The following is a 23,303-nucleotide window of genomic DNA, read 5'->3' as shown; positions in this document are numbered from 1 at the left end:
CAAGACAGAGCATGAGTGGAGGAGGGGCAGAGAATCCGAAGCAGGCTCCAGGCTCTGAGCTGTCAGCACAGAGCCCGAGGCAGGGTTGGAACTCACAGACCGTGAGATCATGACCTGAGCAGAAGTCGGATGCCCAACCAACTGAGCCACCCAGGCACCCTTATTCCTTCTTTTTTTTTTTAAGTTTATTTATTTATTTATTTAGAGAGAAAGTAAGAGAGCATGAGCAGGGGAGGGAGGGAGGGAGGGAGAGAGAGAGAGAGAGAGAGAGAGAGAGAGAGAATCCCAAGCAGGCTCCATGTTGTCAGCGCAGAGAGGGACTCGGAGCATTGATTTCATGAATCTTGAAATCATGACCTGAGCCGAAATTAAGAGTCAGATGCTTAACTGATTGAGCCACTTACTCTTTCTGATTACAAAAGTAATACATGCCTTCGGTAGGGAGTCTAAAAAACGATGAAAAACTAAGAAGGAAATGAAAATTCCCTAAAATCCCATTGCCCCCACTACCATTGAGATCTTCCTCCTTCCAGTTCCTGTTTGCCTTGTAATCTTTTCCACTAATTTGGCACCAACAGCCTAAAGGGCATGGAGATAGAGGTTGACACGAAAAGGAATCAGGTGGACACCTTGGGGACAGATGGGGACATCCACATGGAATTTACCAGTGGGCAGTTGGAAATGCAATCGTAAACCAGGAGAGATTTCTGATCCCTATGCGGGGAGGGAGAAGGATCCCATAGGTATCAGATGAAATCTCAGGAAGTGGGGGAGGCAAGCCAGAGAAGACAAGCAGACCAAGGAGAAAGGATGAGTCTTGTACAATATAATTAGTATATTGCTCCAGAAAGTATATGGAATAAAGCATTAAAAAAAACTTATTTTCTATGGAATTCTTACCTATAAATGCTTTCCTGGGCTCTTCAGGAGTGAGATGCTTCCTGTATCCTCTACACCTGTAGACTGTAGCCAGCATTACTTTCAAGAGAACAAGTTGGCATGTGAAGGACACAGCATTAACCAGAATATTACTTCCTGCATGCCATCTTTTCTTTCCTCTGAATATCGATTTCACCTACTCTTTTAAAACACAAGTTTGTTTGGAATGGCTTTTCAGACTGTCTCTTTTCACACCCACACTATGAACACATGAATCTGCTTAAATCTATGTTCTCTGAGAGAAGGCAAGTTTGCAACTAGATAAAATGTCTTGCTGAGTTTTATCAGTTGTGTGCATTTATCATCCTCCAGCCATCTTTTTAATAGGCTGCATTCCTACTGCTCCAAGGTCTGCTCACAAAGGACAGCCCTCCTGAGTTTTGGTCATTTGCCAAAAATTTCCTATTGGAAGATTTGGCTTGTCTGCCTGGACAGCTAGAGCTAGAAGTCCAGCAGTAGCCGTACAAATGGCTGTCACGTATCCCCAAGCAGACAGAGGTGCTGTCGTCTTTCGAACAGAAAAATGGGAGACAATGCCGCTGAGGTACGCGCTATCTAGCTGATAACACACGTTCCCCAAACAAGTTGTTTAAAAGACTTCCCGAACACTAGCAACATTAAAATCAAACAACCCTATCCAGAAAAGAACCTCCTAAATCTAAATAATCTATATCAAACACAAGAATCCAAATCTTGTTCCTTATGCATTCAAATCTCGGTAGGATGGCTTACAAAAAAATGTTCTCCTGTAGGCCCCTAATGTAATAGCCATTCTATGGCCCAATCGCTACAATGCACTGAATCCCAAAACAACACATTTAAAACTGAATTCACCACCTTCCCCCACACCTCTTTCCCACCCCAGCTCAAGAATTCAGCCTTCCTCAGCCAAATCTATTTCACTGACTCATAGGGGGGAAAAAAAAAGATTCCTTGTATGAATTTGGGGGAAAGGGATCCCATTAGGCTTTGTGGGTACTTTTTAAAATTCTGCCACTGGTCAGAGAAAGGGGTAGAGGCAGGGTAGGGGCACCACATGTCCAAGTAATGCAGACTTTTTTTTTTTTTTTTCAGGTAATAGCAATACAAGGTAAGAAGTGTTATTGCAAGGTCATGGACGCATATGGTAGGAGATGTTGAGTCTGGTTGGGAGGAGAGTGGGAAAGCGTTTCAGCACAGTACCTGGTATAAAGTAAGTGCTCGATAACTGATTAATGATGAAAAGGAGGTGATGTCTGAACATCAGCTGATTGCTAAATGGGCCTACCTATGTGGAGGAGCAGGGATTTTACACGAGATCAAAAACCAAGCTGTTCACACAGAGTTGTCCAGACAGTGACAAAACTTGGTTTTGCCCTGGCAGTGGGCGAGAAAGAAGGTGTGGGGATCTTGGATCTATTAAAAATTTCATTTTCTAATGCAATGTTGGCAGTCCTATGGATGACAACTCTTATAGAAGCAAAATGGGTTAAAAAAAAAAAATGGTCATGGTGTGCCTGGGTGGCTCACTTGGTTAAGCATCCGACTTCAGCTCAGCTCATGATCTCACTATTCATGAATTGAAGACCCACTTTGGGTGAGCACGAGCCCTGCTTCTCTCTCTCCTTTCTCTCTGGCTCTCATGGGATTCCCTCTCTCTTTCTCCGCTCTTGCTCACTTGTGCCCCCTCTCTCTCTCAAAAAAAAATTTTTTTTTTTAATGGTCATGGCAGTTGAGCAGAGATACAAAGATAGTAATATTGGGGGTGCTCTGGTGGCTCAGTCAGTGCAGCGCCCGACTCTTGATTTCAGCTCAGGTTTTGATCTCACGGTTTGTCAGTTCAAGCCCCGAGTCAGGCTCTTTGCTGACAGCATGGAGCCTGCTTGAGATTCTCTCTCTGCCCTCCCCTGCTCACACTCTCTCCCATAAATACTTAAAAAGAAAGGTAGGAATATGAAGTGGATGATGGGTGGGACTGAAAAGAATATTTGGGATCTATTTTATTTGTTCCTTCAGCAAATAATTACGAGTATGTTTCTCTCATCCTAAAAGACACAGGCATACTCTTTCTTCATCCTGCAGCTTTTCCCTGGGGCCCTCACAACCAGCCTTCATGGCCAAGTTTCTGTGAAATATCTCCTGCTGCCTTCCTCTCTTGGGTGCAGGTCAGTTGGGCTCACCCCACTCCTGCCAATGTTCCTGCTGAGATCCTAGATGCTGTCAGGCACTTTCCAGTCTACACCTTGCTGCCTTCTACCTCCAGCACCAGACAGGGCTGGCCTCATCTTCCAACTTGTTACTCCTTCCATACCTGTGTTGCCAGCCAGCTTTCCCTATTCCAGCTCCTCCCACCACTAGCTCTGCTGTGCACTAATGACTCCCAGATCTCTACTTCCTCTCAGCCAGCTCTCCTGGCTCCACACATGTTTACCCAACTGCCTCCTAGACATCTTCACTTATCTGTCCCAGGAGCACCTCAACTCCAAGGGCCCCAGAAGGAAATCATCTGGCCCTGGGCATGTTAGTTAACTGAACTGGGCCTCACTTCCTCAACTATAAAACAAGGCATTACTGATAGCCACCTCATACAGAGAAGCTTGTTACGGAGATTAAGTGAAATATCATAGAATTGCATTGCATAGATTCTGGCGTATGGTGAAGGATCTACAAGTGTTAACTATTATGCCACCTTCCCTCAAACACATTCCTTCCTCTCCAGAGTCCCCAAATTGACTCACAAATCCACCACCCGCAACTCTTATCAAGCCAGAACCTTGAGCATCCTCCTGATACCTCCCTGTTCCTTAACCTGTCATTCCGTCCCAGCCCATTCATTCCACTTCTTAAACATCTGACCTTGTCTTTCCTTCTCTGCTCCATTGCCTTAAGTCCTGGGCTCCTCTGGGACTTAGAGCCATTCTTTCCCTGACCCTACCCTTGCTGTTCTATACCCTTCTTCTGAAAAAGCACATTGCATGACACCACCCTCCTCTTAAAACTTTTCCAGGTCTCCCTTCTGCCTCGGGTACACAATCCAAACTCCTCGGCAGGGCACGGAGGCTCTTCAGGACCTGGTCTCAGTCACTCTCTCTCAGTCCACCCCACCCCCTAAGCTCCAGCTGGTCCTCCTTGGTGATGTCAAAGTATTCATCAGGTTCAGTCAGTCCACAGGGCCTTCTCCAACCGCTGCTGCAGTTTCCAGATGTAGCTTGGGTGCCACTTCCTCTGAGAAGCCTTTCTGGACTTCTAGTCAGATGAATAGCTTTCTTTTTTGTTCCCCTGGGTCTCTTCCCTAATACTTATCATGCTTTAGTTCTTATCTGCTCATGTGTCTGTCCTCCCCACTAAACTTGAGTTGTCTGCTGGCAGAAAAATTGCCTTTTATTTCCATAACCCCAGAACCTAGCTCAGTGGCCAGCAGACAGTTGGTACTCAAGGTAAGTGAGCCAGAGCAAAGGGTTTCCACCAAAAAGGAAACGTTTGTTTGGGGAATCGGTATCAAGGCTTAGAGAATCCACTCCTGTCGCGGCACAAGCTGAACAAGGGTTCCTTCAGGCCTGCGTGGATATCCAGTGCCTGCACGTCGTTCTCGGGGCTTCACTCTCGCACAGTTAGAGCAGATACAGGGCTGCGCAGGCAGAGGCTGAACGGGCGCCTGCAAATGCACGCTCAGCGGGCTGAGGTTAAATCCTGCGCCCTTTGTTCCAGCCAGCGGAAAGCTAGCGGGTCTGTGTCAGCCCGCCAGCCGCGGCCGGGTGCAGGGCCCGCATGGGTAGAATGGCACGAAAACGCACCCGCGAACGCCGCGTCGGGCAGGGGCGCGCGTGTGCGCTGGCCCTCTCGGTGCCAGCTTCCCGACTCTGGGATCCCGCGCTCTCCCGCGCCCTCGCCGGGGCCCAGCTTCAGTGCCAAACAGTCTCCCGGGCCCGCCGCCACCGCCGGCGGGAAAGCGCCCGGCGTCCCGGCGTCACGCGCCAGCAGCCGGGCGCGCGGCGCGCGGGGCGGAGGCGGGGCGGGGGCGGGGCCAGCGCGCCCGAGGCGGGGCGGGGCGGGGCGGGAGCCCGGCACAGGAAGCGCTGGGAGGCCCGAGCCGTCCCAGGGTGCCCCGCGCGGCGTGGACTCGGGCCGCTGCCGCCATCCCGCTGGCGAGAGGGAGAGAGAGGCCCGCCCGCTCGCCGGTCGGGCCAGTGTGGGCCAGTGCGTGAGGGCGCGGGGGGCCGTGTCAGCGAGACGCAGAGCGCAGCCGCCACCACCAAACGGACATGTTGGAGCCCAGCGCCGCCGCCGCCTCCTTTTCCTTATCCTCCGAACGGGACTGAGAGGGGGGCCCGCCACCCTCCGCCTCTGCCGCCCGCCCCGCCGCCTCGGCCGCAGCCTCTTCCTGCCCGGCCTCTGGCTCCGCCGCTCGTCGCCCCCCCACCCCCCCCGCCCCTCAGGCCCGGCCGGTTCCCCGGCCCCGCTCCGCCGCGGCGCGAGGTCTATGTGACCGGCGGGCCCGGAGCAGCCGCCGCCGCAGCGCGAACATGGACGCCGTCAACGCCTTCAACCAGGAGGTGAGGAGTGCCCGGGGCGCGGGGGTGCCGGGCCTGCCGCGGGAGCCGGGACTCCGTTTCTCCCGCCGCCGGAGGTTTAAAGCTGTGGTCGGGGTGGGGACGCTTCCTGCCCCGGTTCCGGGGCGGCGGGGCCTGCGCGGAGAGGCCTGCGGCCCGGGAGAGGTCGCGGCGGCCACGGGAACCGACCCCACACCCCTCCCCCATCGCCCACCCCCGGGCAGCGACCTCGGGTTGCCCCCCTCGCCCCCTTCCGGCCTCCCCCAGCCCGCGTCGGCGCTGGTGCCTCCAACTTCGCCCTCTTTCAGGTCCCGGCGCTCTCGCTTTCTGCTCCCAGCCCGTTACTGGCTTCGCAGTGCCGGGCGTCCGCAAGGGGCTAAGAAAGAAGCGCGGGCGGGCGTGTGGGGTTGGGGGCGGGGGAGCGGGAGCATCTGCCGGTCGCCGGGCTGGCGGAGCGGCGGCCTCCGCTCTCCTGTTGCTCAGGCCCCGGCGCGGCGGCGACTGGACTCTGATCCCGGGTCGAGGAGGAGTCGGAGAGGGTGTTCATTCCCCCTCTCTCAAGATTCACACACTTGGGAATTGGGGTCCCCAAATGAAGAGGGGTGGCTCCTGATTTCGAGTGGTGAACACAATCCTTGTAATGGGCTCTTTGGCCCCAACGTGACACCTAAAAAGTTGAATGGGAGAGTACTTGCCCCGCCTTAGTCCGGTAGAAAGCCGGCTTTGGCCTCTAGTCTCCCACCCTCGCAGTCCGGTCGAGGTAGTTAATCCTCGGCTCCCTTCTAGGGGAACATTTACATGTGAAAACCTCCCAAAACCGGGAACAAAGCTGCCTGCCGCCTTAAAGCTCTATAGTTTTATCCCCAGCCGTTCCAGGTGCTGTTTTTGGAGCGTGGAGTCCACACACCCTCTTCATCAAAATCGGTTTGGGGGGAGGGCACTTGACCATTGATAATTTAAAATACAATTACCGAATGGAAACTGTTGTCTTGTGTTGAGCTGTATTATTTTCCTTTTCCAAACACTGAAGAGGAACCCAACATTGAAAAAGTCAGATGGAGTACTGTAGCTCTAGATGTCTTGATATATTGAAAACTCGGTGCATCTCACGATAAGATTTTGTAATTTCACTTGTAACAGAATTAAGGTGCGATAACTTTTCTTCTAGATTTGCCGTGCGGTAATATGCGACCCTCCAGTAACACTGCAGTTAGGACCTTTCATTGCCTTACGGATTATCCTCTAGATGATTTGTCTTCAACTGTTGGGTACAAAAAAGGTCTTAACTGTAGTGGCAACTGCTGTTGGACAGTGTGATGATTTTCAAAATAACGAAATAATATTTCCTAATATTTGATGGCTAGAGAATTTGTGATGCTACTCCAAAGATTTCAGGTTTGGAAATTGACTTGGTTCCCGAAGGCAAAATTCACTGAAATGTTGACTCCATGAGGGCAGAGAGTCTGTATTCTTTCCTCCTCCCCTCACCATAGGAGGCAAATACTTGTTGAATGCATGAGGATTTGTATAAATGGTACAACAGTTTTTTAAAGATTGTAAATATTTATTTCCTCAGATAAAATCTTATGGACTCTTTTTAATGAAAAAGGGGATTTTTTAGAGTATTCTTAAGTTCGGAAGTACTTAATTGTGAGTTAGGCATTATGGAAGTTGACATTGAGCACATTAATAAGCAAAATATCTTACATTAGTTCTGGAAAAGTGTGATTAGTTTTTACTTTGAAAAACCAAAATTAGGTATGATACTGCCTTTTCGAAAAAGGGAAATGGTATTTTAACCTTTTTAAAATATACAAAATGAGAATTTTCCTATCTTGGTACATTTTTCAGCTCAATTTTTATTTCCATTCCTAGTCTTCATGAACTGCAAATTACATTATGTTAGGTGTGTGTTGCCAATTCCATCTTTCTTCTGAAGAAACTTCCTTCTGGAGAAATTAGTCTGATTTTAAAATCCATCGTCTTGCGCCTGCCTGTTTGATTTGTAGTGCTTCTCAGTTTTTTCTCCCCATTCATGAAATGTTATTGGTTAGTTCCCTGTAATTTCAAATCTCCCCAATCTTACCTTAATTTTACAAAGTTTCGAGTGCGTGCTCAGCTACAAAAGCTGTGTCCTAAATACTGTGGCACTACCAAGGATCTCTGTCCCCTAGGAGCCTAATGTAATAGAGAACACAAGACTTTGGCAAATAACTTTAATATGTGATAGAACAGCTTCTTTGGGGCTCTTTAAAAGTACTGTGGGATGGCAAGTGAAGACTTGGGAAGAAAAGGTTGATGTCAGTTTCAGAATTTCAGAAGGTGTAGGAAGTAGTGATTGAGGGACAACAGTGCTCAGGAATAAGTGAACAGTATAGTAGTTTGGTTCCAGAGGCTATGGGAAAGTAAAGATGGTTAAGTAATTTGGTGCCTGACAAGTTTCATGTCCGTCTAATGTGTTTGAATTCCATTTTGGGGCCGTGGATAACCTGAAGATTTTAAGTAGTGTGATACAATCAAGAAAACTGCTTGATTTGTAGTGTATGTTATAAAGGCAGATATCTGAGGAAGATTGACATTTTCAGGACTAAGGTCGAATTAAGTAGAGTTTGGCATGGAGAGCAGGAAAAGGATATGGGCCAGAGGAATCCATGGACCTTGCCATCTCGTAGGCTTATAATCTAGGTGCTGGGAGAGTGGTGATGCTACTAACGCAAGTCAAGCAATCATCAAAAGCATACTTAGTGGAGGGGGAAATATGTTTGGTTTTTGAACAGGTTGGGTTTGAGATTGAGTGGAAATTTCTGGCAAGCAGTTGGGCATGTAGGACTCAAACTTGGAAGCAACCAATGAATAGAGGGAGACATCTGGAAGTCACTCTCAGATGTGCCCTGGAGGAAATTGAGAGGGGAGAGAAAAGAATTAATATTTAATAAGCATCTCTGGCATATCAGGCATTTTATATATACATATCTAACTTAATATTCCCACAGCTTTGCACAGACATCCATTTATAGATGAGGAAACTGATTTTCAAAGAAGTTAAATAATAACTGGCCCAAGGGCATACTGTTAGCTAATGGCAGAGCTGGGATTTGAGTGCACATCTTCTCATCATAATTGCTGCCTACAGATAATATGTATAATACCAGGGGAGAGGTTACAGGTTAAGACTTAAGAAAAAAGCAACTAAAATTTGAGAGTAATGGGATCTGAAGTTTAAGGTTGAATGGTGATGGAGATAAGGAAACAAATGTAGTCTTTTAGAATTTTGGTTAGGAGGGATTTAAGGACATGAAGGGAAAGAGCAATTAACAGTATAGAAGGCACTGGTGCTGGGCCATTTGTATGCTCATATATAGCATATATGAGGTTTTAGCCTTAATAAGTGACATTCAGGCCCTGGTCTCTTAGATGCTAGTAGAAGCTTGAGCATGTTGGGAGAGTGGAAGTGTAGAGAAGCATAGTTTAAAGCAACATGAGGGCTTGCTTAGAACAAAATTGTGGATAAAAGGAAGGGTACAGATCACAGGCAAAAGAGGTCAGTATCTCTGATACAGGAAGGAAGATAAAAGATGAAGTTACTAAAGACACCCACTAAACAGGACTTTTATGGTGAGACACTTTGTAGGGGTTGTAAAAAAGGTAAGTGAAAAAAGTGAGTGGCCAATTATAGCTGGTACTTCATTGTTTTCTGCTATGCTTATATACTCCTTAATGTGAAGAGTTTGGTATGTTGTAAGTTTGTTGAATGAATAAGAGTTATGGATTAGATTTTTTAAATCTATTGATTACATTTTAGCCTTTAACCAATCTTGTCTAATTCCAAAAGAGTAGATCTCCTCACACTTTTTTTTTTTTTTTGGCAGCATCTATGATTTTGAGACTTTTAATTAAAGTATTAAAAAGTGCAGAGAAGATATAGCAGTAAGAATGGACAGTTGTAAATATTAATATTATAAGTGTTGTGGGGTTTTTTGTTTTTTGTTTTTGAGAGAGAGTGTGTGTGCACATGTGCCTGCGGAGCCAGCCTGGGGAAGGGGCAGAGGGAGAGAGAGATCTTAAGCAGGCTCCATGCTCAGCACGGAGCCTGAGCCCGATGCAGGGCTTAGTCCCACGACCCTGGAATCATGACCTGAGCTGAAATCATGGGTCAGATGCTCAACTGACTGAGCCACCCAGGAGCCCTAATAAGTGGTTTTAATTTAAATTTTAAAATATTAAAAGTTAAAGCCCTTTCCTCCTCCAGAGGCAATCAAAGTGAATTTAGTATCAATCTCTGGTACATAAGCAATATGTAATATTCTGTGTTTTGATATGCCTGAGTGGTATATTGTACATATTTTGTTTTTCCTTAAACTTTACTAATATTATATATTAAGATTTCATTTTAACTGCTGGGGGGGGATGCTGTCATTTGAATAAACCGTATTTTATTTATCTAGTTCCCCAGTTGATGAACATTCAAGTTGTTTCTCATTGCTGGCAGTGAACTTTTTTTTTTTTCATTTTTTTTTTTTAATGTTTATTTATTTCTGAGACAGACAGAGCATTAATGGGGAGGGGCAGAGAGAGAGGGAGACACAGAATCAGAAGCAGGCTCCGGGCTCTGAGCTGTCAGCACAGAGCCTGACGCGCGGCTCCAACTCACAAACCGTGAGATCATGACCTGAGCCAAAGTCAGACGCTTAACCGACTGAGCCATCGAGGTGCCCCATGACAGTGAACTTTCTTTAACATGTCTTCATATATAAGAGTTTCTCTGGGGCAGCTATTCTCAAACTTTGCATTTTGACTTCTTTCACTCTTAAAAGGTAAGGACCACAGAGAACTCTTATATTTGTGGGTGATATATATATTTTGGAGGTATTTACCATTTTAGATATTTAATCTGAAAAATGCATTTATTAAATATAACAAATCATTAGATGTTAACAAAAATAACATTTTTAATGAAAAATAACATTTCTGAAACAAAAATGAGAAGAGTGACATTGTTTTACATTTTTGCAAATCTCATTTAAACTTTGGTTTTTAAACCTGGGTTCTCATATGTACTTCTTTAGAAGTTCAATGTCTTGCAATTACACACGTCAGGGTAGCCTCTAGAAAACTTTTGCGGTACACTTGTGAGAAAATGAATGAAAGGGGCAAGAAATGTCTTAGTATTAAAATGAAACCAGTTTTTACCTCATTGACCACTGAAAGGAACTCAGACCCCCAGGGATCCTCAGATTATTTTTAGAGAACTACAGCCCTGAGATACTGAGATACTGAAGTGGTATGCATATAATGATATGTTGGGAATTCTGGAAGAAAATACGAGAACTTTAACATTCATTTTTATCTTTAAGATCAGACAAATTAAGCTTTATGAATACTTTATGAATTTATGTTGGTACACTTATTCACTGGGCTGTCTAGAACCACCATGTTATCCTGAAGAGTTGAGTTCCACATCTCAGTGGGGAACTTGTCGCTCCTTCCTTTTCCCACTGGAAAGTTTTGTGTATGGAGTATTGTACCTATTAATTATTAGGTGTGTTTGTCTTCCCAGAATTTATGTATGTATGTATGTATGTATGTATGTATTTTTTAATGTTTATTTAAAACATTAGGGAGGGAGACACAGAATCCAAAGCAGGTTCCAGGCTCTGAGCTGTCAACACAGAGTCCGATGTGGGGCTTGTCCCCATGAACCGCGACATCATGACCTGGGCTGAAGTCGGTCGCTTAACTGACTGAGCCACCCAGGCACCCCAGAATTTATTTATTAAAATTTTTTTCTTGATGTTTATTTTTGAGAGAGAGACGGGAATGGGGGAGGGGCAGAGAGAGAGGGAGACACAGAATTCAAAGCAGGCTCCAGGCTCTGAGCTGTGAGCACAGAGCCTGACGTGGGGTTGGGGCTCAAACCCACAAACCGCGAGACGTGACCTGAGGCAAAGTTGGATGCTTAACCTGCTGAGCCACTCAGGTGCCTCTGTCTTCCAGAATTTAAATCATATGATAAAGATACCTTGTTGTTGTTATCATTTTAACCCGTAATATTAGTCTTTAGTTGTTTTTGATCATTCCTTTCTTCTTGGAGAGTTTTATCTAAAGCAGTGGACAAAGAGTTGACACAAGATTCTTACTGTGTGGAAGAGATACAGAGAACCAGGGCAATAGTTGAAGTAAAACTGGAGGTTTCTCTTCCCTCATTTGACCATGTTATGCTATTACCACACGATTTTTAGATATTAAAGTTATCATTGTATTCTTCTGCTCTTTCTTGACCCTCAGTGAGTTGCTTATCTCCAACAACAGTAAAAATCCGGCCTTATAGTGCGTGGAGGGAAGCTGGCTTTTCGGAGCTTTCTGTTGCAGCATTTATCACGGATGTTATTGTTGAAAATATCCCCTGCCCTAAAAGTCTAGAATTTTGCTTAGTATTTTGTTTCATTAAAAATGACATGGACACATGATTAAGGAACTGAATCAGAGAGAACTTGGAATGATGGAAAAGTTGACTTATAAGTCTTGTGAAACCAAATTCCTGACAGAAAGTTGACAAAATGGTAGTTGGTATTTGGCAGGGGTGGGGAAATGTTTTTTTTTACCAGATACAAATTGTAGGTGGTTCTCTCCCATGGAGCACAAGTGAATATACTTTACTTCAGCATTCCAGGTAACGTTTCTATAGATATCTGTGCACACTGAAATCTCATTTTAAATATAGATTAATATTCTATTTTGATGGAACAGGAAAAGGGAGAATTTGGTAGTAGTTAGGCTTGTGTTAGACTAGGCCTTAAAAATATCTTGAAAGGTTAAACTTGGGAGGGGCGGTGCGTGGGTGGCTCAGTAGGTTAAGCGTCTGACTCTTGATCTTGGGTCAGGTCATGATCTCACAGTTCCTGAGATCTCACAGTTCATGAGTTTGAGCCCTACATTGGATCGGGCTCTGCGCTGATGGCATCGAGCCTGGTTAGGATTCTGTCTTTCCTCTCTGCCCCTGGCCCACTGTGTGCAAATGCAGGTGCACGCTCTCTCGCTCTCTCGCTCGCTCTCTCTCTCTCTCTCTCTCTCTCAAAATAAATAAACTTAGAAAAAGAAAGCTTAGATTTGAAGAGACATGTTTGCATTTTTGCTAATACTACATGTAATTAAAAGTGCACTGTCAACGACTTTTTTTTTGAGAACTATTAAGATTTCACAAACAATACTATAATTTATTATATCCTGGTCACCTTCATCCTGTTAAATATTTTCATGGTTTATTGATTACATTTCATTGCTTTATAGCTAGAGCTCCTTATTGGTGATTGCGAAGGCATAGAAAAATATAGCAACTTTGATATTCCAGTGAAGCACATTGTGCAGGTTAGTAGTGAAGTCAGCAAGAAATCTACTGTAACGCTGGAGTGAAGTTAGGAATTAGAAGCTAAGGGGCACTTGAGTGGCTCAGTCAGCTCAGTGGCTGACTCTTGGTTTTGGCTCAGGTCATGATCTTATGGTTTGTGAGTTCAAGCCTGCATTGGGCTCTGTGCTGACAGTGTGGAGCCTGCTTGGGATTCTCTGTCTTCCTCTCTCTGCTGCTTCTGCACTTTCTCTCCCTCTCCCTCTCTCCCTCTCTCTCTCTCTCTCTCTCTCTCTCTCAAAATAAATATTCCAAAAAAAAAAAAAAGGGTTAGATGCCATGGTTTTTTGTTTTTGAAAAAGAGCGAGCATGTGTGGGGGAGGAGCAGAGGGAAAGGGGGAGAGAGAAGTCTCCATGAGATCATGACCTGTGTCGAAATCAAGAACCCAGATGCTTAACTGACTGAGCCATCCAGGCACCCCCATGCTAAGGTTGTGATGGAGTTGGGCATCAGGGCTGGGGAGATGGCAGGGCTCAGTGAAAAGTAGAGAGCCATACAAGTTCCGCTCGGAGTTATCATTTGTTGGATATCATTGTTTGTTATCATTGTTTGGATAATTGGTGAATTTGGTATAAATCCATGTGGGTCAGTAATCCTAGTTGGAAGAAACTATAGAACAATGGCATGCCTTGCTTATTTGCCACCAAAGCACAATTTTTCTTTCTTTTTAATATAGACCTTTTCTACAACAGAATTACTTCATGCAGAAGTAATCATGAGATTGGCCAAAAAAAGAAACTTGAACTTTATGCCAGTTGCAAATAAATGTTATAGTGGAAAAAAGGAGTTAATATTTTTAAATTGCATCAGCACTTTTTTTGGGAAAAAGTAGAAAAACTTACCTATTTACTGGTCTGTCATAATATTGAGTTTCTATTATATTCCAGTTTCCTTTCAAGCCTTATTTCTGCATATTTGCCAATGACTGTCAAGGTGATCTTCACATATTTGTGTTCAGTAAACAGTTATAGCCAGATTCATCAATCTTACCTTCACCCATAATTGAATGAAGAACACTTTTTTATTGGTTTTAATTATGAAAAGTTGTACATAAAGCAACACACATACACTGGTTAGGGAGTCTTAAACATAAGTCACTTTTGGTACAAATTTAGAAAAAAACCCACTTCACAATACATTCTAGAAATCACAGTAGTACCCATGTCTTTTTTCAGCATTGATTGTAATGACTTTGAAATGTCTCCTCAGTCAAAAAAATTTTTTCACTAAAATATTTCCACCAAAAAATTCAGTATAGATTTCTATTAGTTAAACATTCTTCAAATTAGGTGTAAATGTCTGCTTCCTTATATTTTGTTGCATAATAATGACCTCCATGATTTTTGTTCATGGATCTTCAAGCTTTATGTTCCATTATACCTTTGTTCAGGGCCTATCCTGGCTATTAGTAAATATTTATACCAGAAAAAAATATTTCAAGAAAGAAGAATTGCACTCAGCTATCTTATTTTGAATGTAACTCTTTAATCTTTAAACACACACTCATATATAGGAACCACAGGATTGGAGAAACAAACTGAGCCTGAGCATAAGCTATACGAAATTTCTTTGTAGTGACTCTCCAAATGTGAATTCACAGTTGTGGTGAATCTGCATGTTTTGGGCACTGACCACATAACTGGAGGGTTTCCTAATAAATTTCCACTAAGAATAGATTGCTTATTAAAAGAAATGTAATAAAAATGTACAGATTTGATGCTTCTATATTGTTAAAACTCAACAGTAACCACAGCAGTAGATTTAAACTTGAGCATCTCAGTCAACAACTTATTTTAGGGGAAGAAATATTCTGTCCCTGATGTTATGTAGAATTGCCAGTGTTTAGTAATGGTAAAATGATTTCAGTCATTTTTTTGTTTTTAGAGGCTTTAGAGACAATTCACCCACTATTGGTTGCCCTGTATTGGTTTCTCCCATTGTCCTGCTGTTACCTGAAAGACCAATAGTTGACCACCTCTATATAAAGTCTTCCTCTGCAAAATTTTTAATATATCTGTGTTCATTTTATCATGAGTATTCCACTTTATTTCCTCCTTTTGTCAGAGCTGAGTTTTAGCTGAAGTGGAATTCTAAGACCCTGCTGAAAGAAAGTCTATAATGGGAAAATTTACAGCAATATACCTTTTAAGCCTTGAGGAAACATAAAATACTCTCTAAACTTTAATGGCCATGTATCACCTCATTCACCTTAATTAAGAGATGCTGAATGGTAAATCACTTTGGAAAGGACAGCCAACTTTGGGGTTCATTGGAGATATGTTTGAATCTTCATAAAGGCCTTTATTATTGTTTAATGTCAAAAATAGGCATGGGGTGCCTGGGTGACTCAGTTTGTCTGACTTCAGCTCAGGTCATGAGTTCGAGCCCCGCATCTGTGCTGATAGCTCAGAGCCTGGAGCCTGCTTCGAATCTGTGTCTCCCTCTCTTTCTGCTCCCCCCCCCCCCCAATTAATAAACATTTAAAAAATTTTTTTAAATAGGCAAACTCGGGGCGCCTGGGTGGTGCAGTCGGTTAAGCGTCCGACTTCAGCCAGGTCACGATCTCGCGGTCCGTGAGTTCGAGCCCCGCGTCGGGCTCTGGGCTGATGGCTCAGAGCCTGGAGCCCGTTTCCGATTCTGTGTCTCCCTCTCTCTCTGCCCCTCGCCCATTCATGCTCTGTCTCTCTCCCAAAAATAAAATAAAAACGTTGAAAAGAAAAAAAAAATTTTAAATAGGCAAACTCATAGAGATAGTAGATTAAAATTCGTTGGTGGTGGGGAGGAATGAATATGGAGTTTTTTGGAGGGGATTAAAGTACTCTAAAACAAAATAGGGCTAATGGTTGCCCAACTCTGGAATATAGTAAAAACCACTGAATTGTATACTTTAAAGGACTGAGCTTTATAGTATATGAATCATATCTCAGACCTGTTTAAAAAAATAGAAAAATGTTAGTTGTTTTTTTTTTTTTTTTAATTTTTTTTTTTAATGTTTATTCATTTCTGAGACAGAGAGAGACAGAGCATGAGTTGGGGAGGGGCAGAGAGAGAGGGAGACACAGAATCGGAAGCAGGCTCCAGGCTCTGAGCTGTCAGCACAGAGCCCGACGCGGGGCTCAAACTCACGGACCGCGAGATCATGACCTGAGCCGAAGTCGGCCGCTTAACCGACTGAGCCACCCAGGCGCCCCGAAAAATGTTAGTTTTTAACCCATTTTCATTGTTTTGTTGCTTGATCTGATTTTTTCTCAATTGAAAACAATATTTTTTAGCTACTGAGTGCCTCTGTAAATTATTTTGTTGATCTTGAATCCTAAGTTTGTTTTATAAGATATGTTTAGTTTTTACATGCTCTTTTAAGAAGTTACCCAGTGGGAACAGTTCACAGGAAGGGCAGGAAATGATTCCTGCATTTGCCCATTAACTACCAGCCAGATGTCAGCTAATGGGTTAGGAGTTGTATATGGGTATCTTTGCATTCTTTCCATTTTAAAGGTAAGGAAACTGAAGAGATGGTGTGAATTGACCACGGTCACACCGTATAGAATGGCATTTCTGAGATATGACGGAGTACTGTAAGTACCCATCTGAGCTCAGTCCATAGTCCCACCTGGCTACTCTGAAGGCTTTTGAGCAGCTAATTTTTGTCTACTGGAGTGTTTATGAGGGGAGAGGGCTTGCTAAACAGCTTTTGTACATTTGAAGCATGGTAGTGAGTGTACTATAATGTATACTTTTGGAAGGATTTGTAAAAATTTAAGAATAATGAAGTTTGGTAAGTTTTTAAGTCATCCATAGATGATCCATGTTTAAAATTTAAGATATGCTTTTAGACATGTATGTTTCTTTTACTAATTTATAATCACTATTTAAATTTTAAATTGGTTTGGGGATTTTTTAAATGCTAACATTTTTAATTTTAGTCCCATGCTTGTGCATACATCTAGTCATGACAACTTTGTGGAAATAACTGATTACAAATAAAATATATTAAGTATGGGTAATTTTTATTTTTTCTTCTAATCAAATGATTTTATATCCAGGAACCAAGTTTTATTTCTTCTATTGAAGTCTAGGAGGAAATACTTAATTCACAAAAATGTTTTCTGGCCAATTTTGGGAGGGAAGACATAAAGTTCACTAGTGAGGCACAGTAAAAGTAATTTTGAAATCTGGCATTGGTGCTAGTAAAATAGAGCAGTGCCATGGATAAAATATTTGCCATTTCCCAAAATTGCCACCTGGCTGTTTCTTGGTCAAGTGAAAAGGAAGAAGTGGAGGATTGATTGCAGTTCAGTGAACCAAAATGTAGGTAAGGACTAAAAAAAAAAAATGACCTGTTGTCCTAAGCTGGAACTGAATGGGTTAAAAGCCCTGCTAAAGAGAGGCAGCTTTGGTTGTAAAGTGAAAAGTTTGAGTGGCTGGTTGGCTGGCTGGCCAGCCGACCAACTTAAAACTTAGAAGTTTGAGTGAAAGGTGGACCCTTGAAAATTGTAGGAGAGTTAGTCTTAAACGAAGAATAATAAATTAGGGCATATTGTATAGAATAAGTTGTCAGAAATTAACTGCTTAGAAAATCTGTTCTGCCAGCAGGAAATATTAACAAATAGGGGTGGGTGATAGAATTAAAAAGTGGGGAATAAAACATATGAAGTTTAAACTGTTTGCTATATGCTGTTTTCTTAATTCACATAGAAATATAAGTAGTTAAATCAAAAGTGGTTTGTATTTAATGTTAACAGTTTTCATTTGCACTTACATGTGTATTTTGTAGTGCATTTCTCTAAATTCTGGAACTAGGAGAAAAGCTGGAGTGTTTGTAGGAGGATGTAGGATGTAGTAAGATAAAGCAATGTAGGAAAAGTATGAAAATTTTTTTTAACTTGAGAATACTTTGTGCAGCATTGTTACTTGTAAAAATATCTGGATAGGAATCATGAGAAATCTGAAGAGTGAATTTTATAGAGAAATCAGTGGAACTATTTTGTAGTGTTTAAGTCAAATGAAAGACTGCTCAGTAGGAACAGGGAGACAATAGTTTCTTTTTCCTGACTCTTTGTTTTAAAAAGCCTTGTAGGGGCGCCTGGGTGGCTCAGTCGGTCGGTTAAGTGTCCGACTTTGGCTCGGGTCATGATCTCACTGGTTCATGAGTTCAAGCCCCGCGTTGGGCTCTTTGCTGACAGCTCAGAGCCTGGAGCCTGCTTTGGATTGTGTCTCCCTCTTGCTGTCTACCCCTCCCCTACTTGCGGTCTGTCTGTCTCTCTCTCTCTCAAAAATAAATAAAACATTAAAAAAAAAGCCTTGTAAGTTTGCTCCATCTTAAGAATATTTCATATTAATGCCAGACTGTCTTGTCTGTATACTTTCCTCTAAGCAAGTGGAAAATTGGTTAATCATTTGGGTTTCAAAGGACTTTTGACTTTATAGAAAGTAAATACAATTTGCTTGGCAGTGAAGTGTATGTCAGTAATTAAAGAGATACTTTCTTTAATGTTTGTTTATTTTTGAGAGAGACAGAGACAGAATGCGAGTGGGTTGGTGCAGAGCGAGACACAATGTGAAGCAGGCTCCAGGCTCCGAGCTGTCAGCACAGAGCCTGACACGGGGCTCGAACTCACGAGCTGTGAGATCATGACCTGAGCGAAGTCGGACACTCAACCGACTGAGCCACCACGGCACCCCAAAGGGATACTTTGTTTAATGCACAAAGGTCAACAAAGACCTTTACTTTACCAATACTAAAGACAGTGATTTCTTAAATTTGGGTTTTGTATCCACAAGGTATCCCTTATTATAAAGATTTAAAGGAACAAATTTAAAATTGATTTTTAAATATTTTAATAATTTTGAAAAATTTTATTAAAGATTTACAAGCCATTGACTTGGATATAAGTGTTAATTTCAAAGACAAGGTTTAAGTAATGAATAAGCTGTATCTGATAATGATGGTTCTATTTGTTTACTTATATTTATAATAAAAAGTTGAGAAACTTTGTTTCATACAAAGTTTTTCATTTTTAAGTCAATGGGTTTGAGTATTTCAATTTTAATATTAATACAAGTATGTAAGTTTAGGAAATAAAAGAAAATATCCCACTGAATACCATTAATATTTTTTCTAATTTTCAAATCATGGAAGATTTGAGTGCAAATGATTATTGTTTTAGATAAACTTCTAGAAGTGGAATTCTTAGTTTAAAAGATACTGACATTTTTTAGTTCTTGGTACATAGGTTTAAATTTCCTTCTGGAATTAAAGCTCACCAATTAGGTCTCATCAGCAGAGGGCAGTGCCGCCTTTGCTTGATGCTGATCTACCTTTGTGCCAGTTAGATAATTGAAGAATTGTGTCTCTTTGTTTTACTTTGTACTTCTTTGATTATTGGTAAGGTTGAACTTTTTTTCTGTATTTATTAATCAGCTATTGGGGTTTTCTTTGTTAATTGAGTTACTTCCCTGTACATATTTTTCAATTTCACCATCTTGTACGTGTTCTGCTTTCAGGTAGAATGGCATAGTTGGCAGAATGGCATTGTTTAATGTGTGGTGGTTTTGCAACCTTCTGTACCTCCCAACTCCTCCCCCATCATGTTGAATTGCCCAGTATTTTTTTTTGTTTTTTTAAGTTTATTTATTTGCTTTTGAGAGAGAGAAAGAGCAGGAGAGGGGGAGAGAGAGAATCCCAAGTGAGCTCCACATTGTCAGCATGGAGCCTGATATGGGGCTCAGACCCACAAACTGTGAGATCATGACCTGAGCCAAAACCAAGAGTCAGATAATTAATCCACTGAGCCACCCAAGTGCCCCTGAATTACCCAGTATTACGAAAGTATTAGTTCCAACAAACATTTGGTAAAGTGTATATAAAGGCATAAAGTGAAATGCCAAGTAAAAAAGAACTGTAAACTATCCCTTTCCTAATTGTTCCAGCAGTAAGAATTTTTTTTTACAGGGTTATCTTCAGGCTGTAATTAGATAGACAAAGCATCTTTGCAGAAAAGAGGATTTTAAAGTGTGTTTTTTTTCCTAATTATCTTCTGTTAGGAAATTTGATGTGTACTTCTGTAAAGTGTTTATATGTTACTAATAAACATTCAAGTTATGTTGGAGTTAACTTGATTTGGTTGAAGCTCATGTGTCTGATACATTGAGTCGAATGAAGAGGAAGAAAGACTAGAATTAAATGCTTTGATATCTGCATCTATCAGGAGGAAGATTTGAATACTAGCCTGTAAGTGTACGTGTTTCCTTTTGGAAGCATTCATATTTTTCTTTAAAGTTTGTAGTTAAGTATTAATAACAGGAGCTTAAGGCAAAATTTGTCATCTTGGAGGTGATAATAGGAAGGAAGGAATACTACATGTATAATCGATATAATTCATTATAAAATAAATGTTAGGAAAGCAAATATTTTAAAGTTTAGGGGAGAAAAGGTAGTGGTAAGTATGCCATTGAATGATTCCTAAAGAAAACATTGAAGGATTTAAGGTTAGAAGAATTAGACTAGAATGATCTTCTGATTCTTTTACTGCTTTGACAGATCTTTTTAAAAAAATAGGAAAAGGCATATTCCAGAAATTGTAGACTCAGTGCCAGTAACTTTCATTTGTGATGGTTGTTAGTTTTATGAACAACTAGAAATTTCTAGTCTAGGAGTCAGAACAGATTCACTAACAATTCAGAGCAGAATACATTAATCTTTTTTCTTTTGTGAAGTGTGTTTTGTGTAGTGAGGACTGTAAACCAAATATTTCAGAAAGATATTTGTCATGATTTCATTATGAATAAATTAGAAAAATATAGACAGGATGGAGTGTTAAATGAATTTTAGCTGACTGGCAGTGTCCAGGGAATATCAGGGTCATCCCACAAGTAGGTCCTGTTCTTATTTTTAAAAACATTGAGTTGGAGGAAGGCATATAAAGCACGTTAATGAAATTTACGAGCTGATTGGAGTAGCTACTACATCAAGTGGCAGAAAATTATTTCCAGATGGCCTGAGTAGATTGAAAGGACTGTCTGAAACCAACATAAAGTCAACATGAAGATCTAGTTTTGAGAGAGATTCCATTGGAAACAGTTTGAGGGTTTTGGTTGATTATAGATGTGAGTTAATGGATTAAGCACTGCTGTTTTTGGAGATCATAAATAAGCCCCCCCCGCCCTTCAGAATCCTGGAACCTGTTAATATGTTACCTTACAAGAGACTTTGAAGATTTGATTAGGTTAAGAATATTAATTAGGATGGGTGAATTATCCTGAATTATCTAGATGAGCCCAATGTAATCCCAAGGGTCCTTACACAAAAGAGGGAGGAGAATCAGAAAGTGATGTGACAACAAACACAGAGGTCAGGGAGGATGGAAGAAGATGCCACCCCGTTGTCTTTGAAGATGGAGGAGGAGACCGTAAGCCAAAGGAGTCTACGTAGGCACCCTGTAGAAGCTGGAAAAGCCAAGGAATAGATACTGCCCTAGAGCCTCCAGAAGGAATGTAGCCCTGCTATCACCTCAATTCAGACTAGAGATTCTGACCTCCAAAACTGCAAGATGCATTTGTGTTGCTTTTATGCTACTAAGTTTGTGGTAATGTGTTTTTGCAGAAATAGGAAACTAAGAAAATACACTAGATTCCATTAACACAGTAATATATCTGGACGATGTCCATTTGGTGGTATCATACTTAAAAGAAATTAGCCAGGGGGCGCCTGGGTGGCTCAGTCGGTTAAGCATCCAACTCTTGATTGCAGCTCAGGTCATGATCCCAGGGTCGTGAGACCTCGCTGAACCTGCTTGGGATTCTCTTCTTCCTCTCTCGGCCCCTCCCCTGTGTGCTTGCTCGCTCGATCGCTCTTGCTTGCCCTCAAAATAAATATTTAAAAAAAAAAAAAAGCCAGAATAGATCAAGAAATACCATTTAATAGTTGAAGAAGATAGGTGGAAGGGAAGTCGGTTTAGTTACCTTCGAATATTTTATCATGAGAGAGATAAATATTGTGCAGAATTGGAACAGGAGAGGGAAGGTATCAGAAGGGAGATTCAGGGTTAGTTCACAGGAGGCTTTTGTAACCACTGGAGCTGATTAGTTATGAGTTATTAAGCCTTATGTCACTAGGCGGGAACTGCAGATGTACTATAAAAGTGGTTCTAAATTCGGTGTGAGTACTGGATTAGATACTAAGGTGCTATACAGCTTTAAGAGTCTTTGATACTACCGTACCATCACTACAGAGAAGTTTTCTCTAAATGCAATTGTGGATGCAAAGATTCTCAGACATTGTATAGCTTTATTTAGTGAGCTACTTATGTGTCAGTTACTAGGTTGAGATGTCTGTATGTTATCTCATTTAATCCTAACAGCCTTATAAGATGTAATGTATACTATTAATCCCCCTTTTCATGTTTAAAAATCCTTGAAGTTTAAAGAAGTTAACTAAATTTGTCAAAGTTTATACTGTTCGTGAATAGCAGAGTATCTTGTTACTTTGCCTCAAACTGAATTCTACAGGTGTCACAGGCCAAATATTCTTATTCTTTACCTTCTCCTGAAACTATTCTTTATTGAAATAAGAGTTTTTGATGAATGATTCTTAATGATTTGTAGACTACTTTGTCTATCAGGCATGTTGCAAGACTATATTCACATTTATATTTTTTATAGTCATTTAGCTAGTGACAGGGCAAAAAGCCAAACTCAGTCTGTTGTTGGCACGTATTTTTTTCCAACTGATGCCTTCCAAGGGGGTCTTGTACCTTTATCGGCCTACTGCTTCTGCTATTTTATATTAGAGAATTGCATGGTTTCCTCTGGCTGCTTTGACATAGTTGTTTTCATTGACAGATTACATTAATTGTGAATATAGGCTGTAATAGTAGGGAGAGTGCTGCTCCTAGGAATATTTATTGAGCACCTGCCCTGTTGCAGGTGATAACACTAGTCATTCCATGTTCAGTTCTCACTGAAACCTCTGAAGTAGATAACCACCATGTCGTTTTTACATAGGAGGACGCTGTGCCTTACAGAGGTTACGTAATCTGCCCAGAATTGTGTTACATGGCTGGACCCAGAATCAAAACCAGGTCTTTCTGACTCCAGAATACCACAACGTCTGATTTTTTTCTTTTTCACTAGTAGTTTGTTGGAGTTATACTGAATTTTATCGTTCTCAGGCTTTTATATACAGCCAATAGATTTTTTTTCTTGAGGCTTGTTGGCTGAATGTTGGTCAGAAATAACTAGAGCCTGAATTATCTCTACCCTTGTTTCTACTCTGAATATACTGCATATTCTAAACTTGATTGAAAAATATGAAATTTTTTTTCTAACTTTATGATGCTGTTTTCCTGCAGTTTGTAAGAAATGTGTTCGTGGTTTAAGGAATCTGTTTATTATTGAAAGGTTACAGCAGTTAGTTTGGGCTGTATTTTCCTCA

At 41.7% G+C, this 23,303-nt stretch overlaps 1 protein-coding gene across 3 annotated transcripts in view; it reads left to right on the top strand.

Moving 5' to 3' along the window:
* Positions 1 to 5,027: 5,027 nt before the first annotated feature.
* SCAF4 (SR-related CTD associated factor 4) overlaps positions 5,028 to 23,303 on the top strand; it is a 60,625-nt gene continuing 42,349 nt past the window's right edge. For all 3 annotated transcript variants that reach the window (XM_047874516.1, XM_047874517.1, XM_047874515.1), the window contains exon 1: positions 5,028 to 5,471. In XM_047874516.1, coding sequence (XP_047730472.1) covers positions 5,442 to 5,471 — 30 coding nt within the window. In that variant the 5' untranslated portion in view covers positions 5,028 to 5,441. The remainder of the gene's footprint in view (positions 5,472 to 23,303) is intronic.

The sequence above is a fragment of the Prionailurus viverrinus genome, chromosome C2, assembly GCF_022837055.1.
Source record: "Prionailurus viverrinus isolate Anna chromosome C2, UM_Priviv_1.0, whole genome shotgun sequence".
NCBI lineage: Eukaryota > Metazoa > Chordata > Mammalia > Carnivora > Felidae > Prionailurus > Prionailurus viverrinus.
This window is presented reverse-complemented; position numbering and strand designations above follow the sequence as displayed.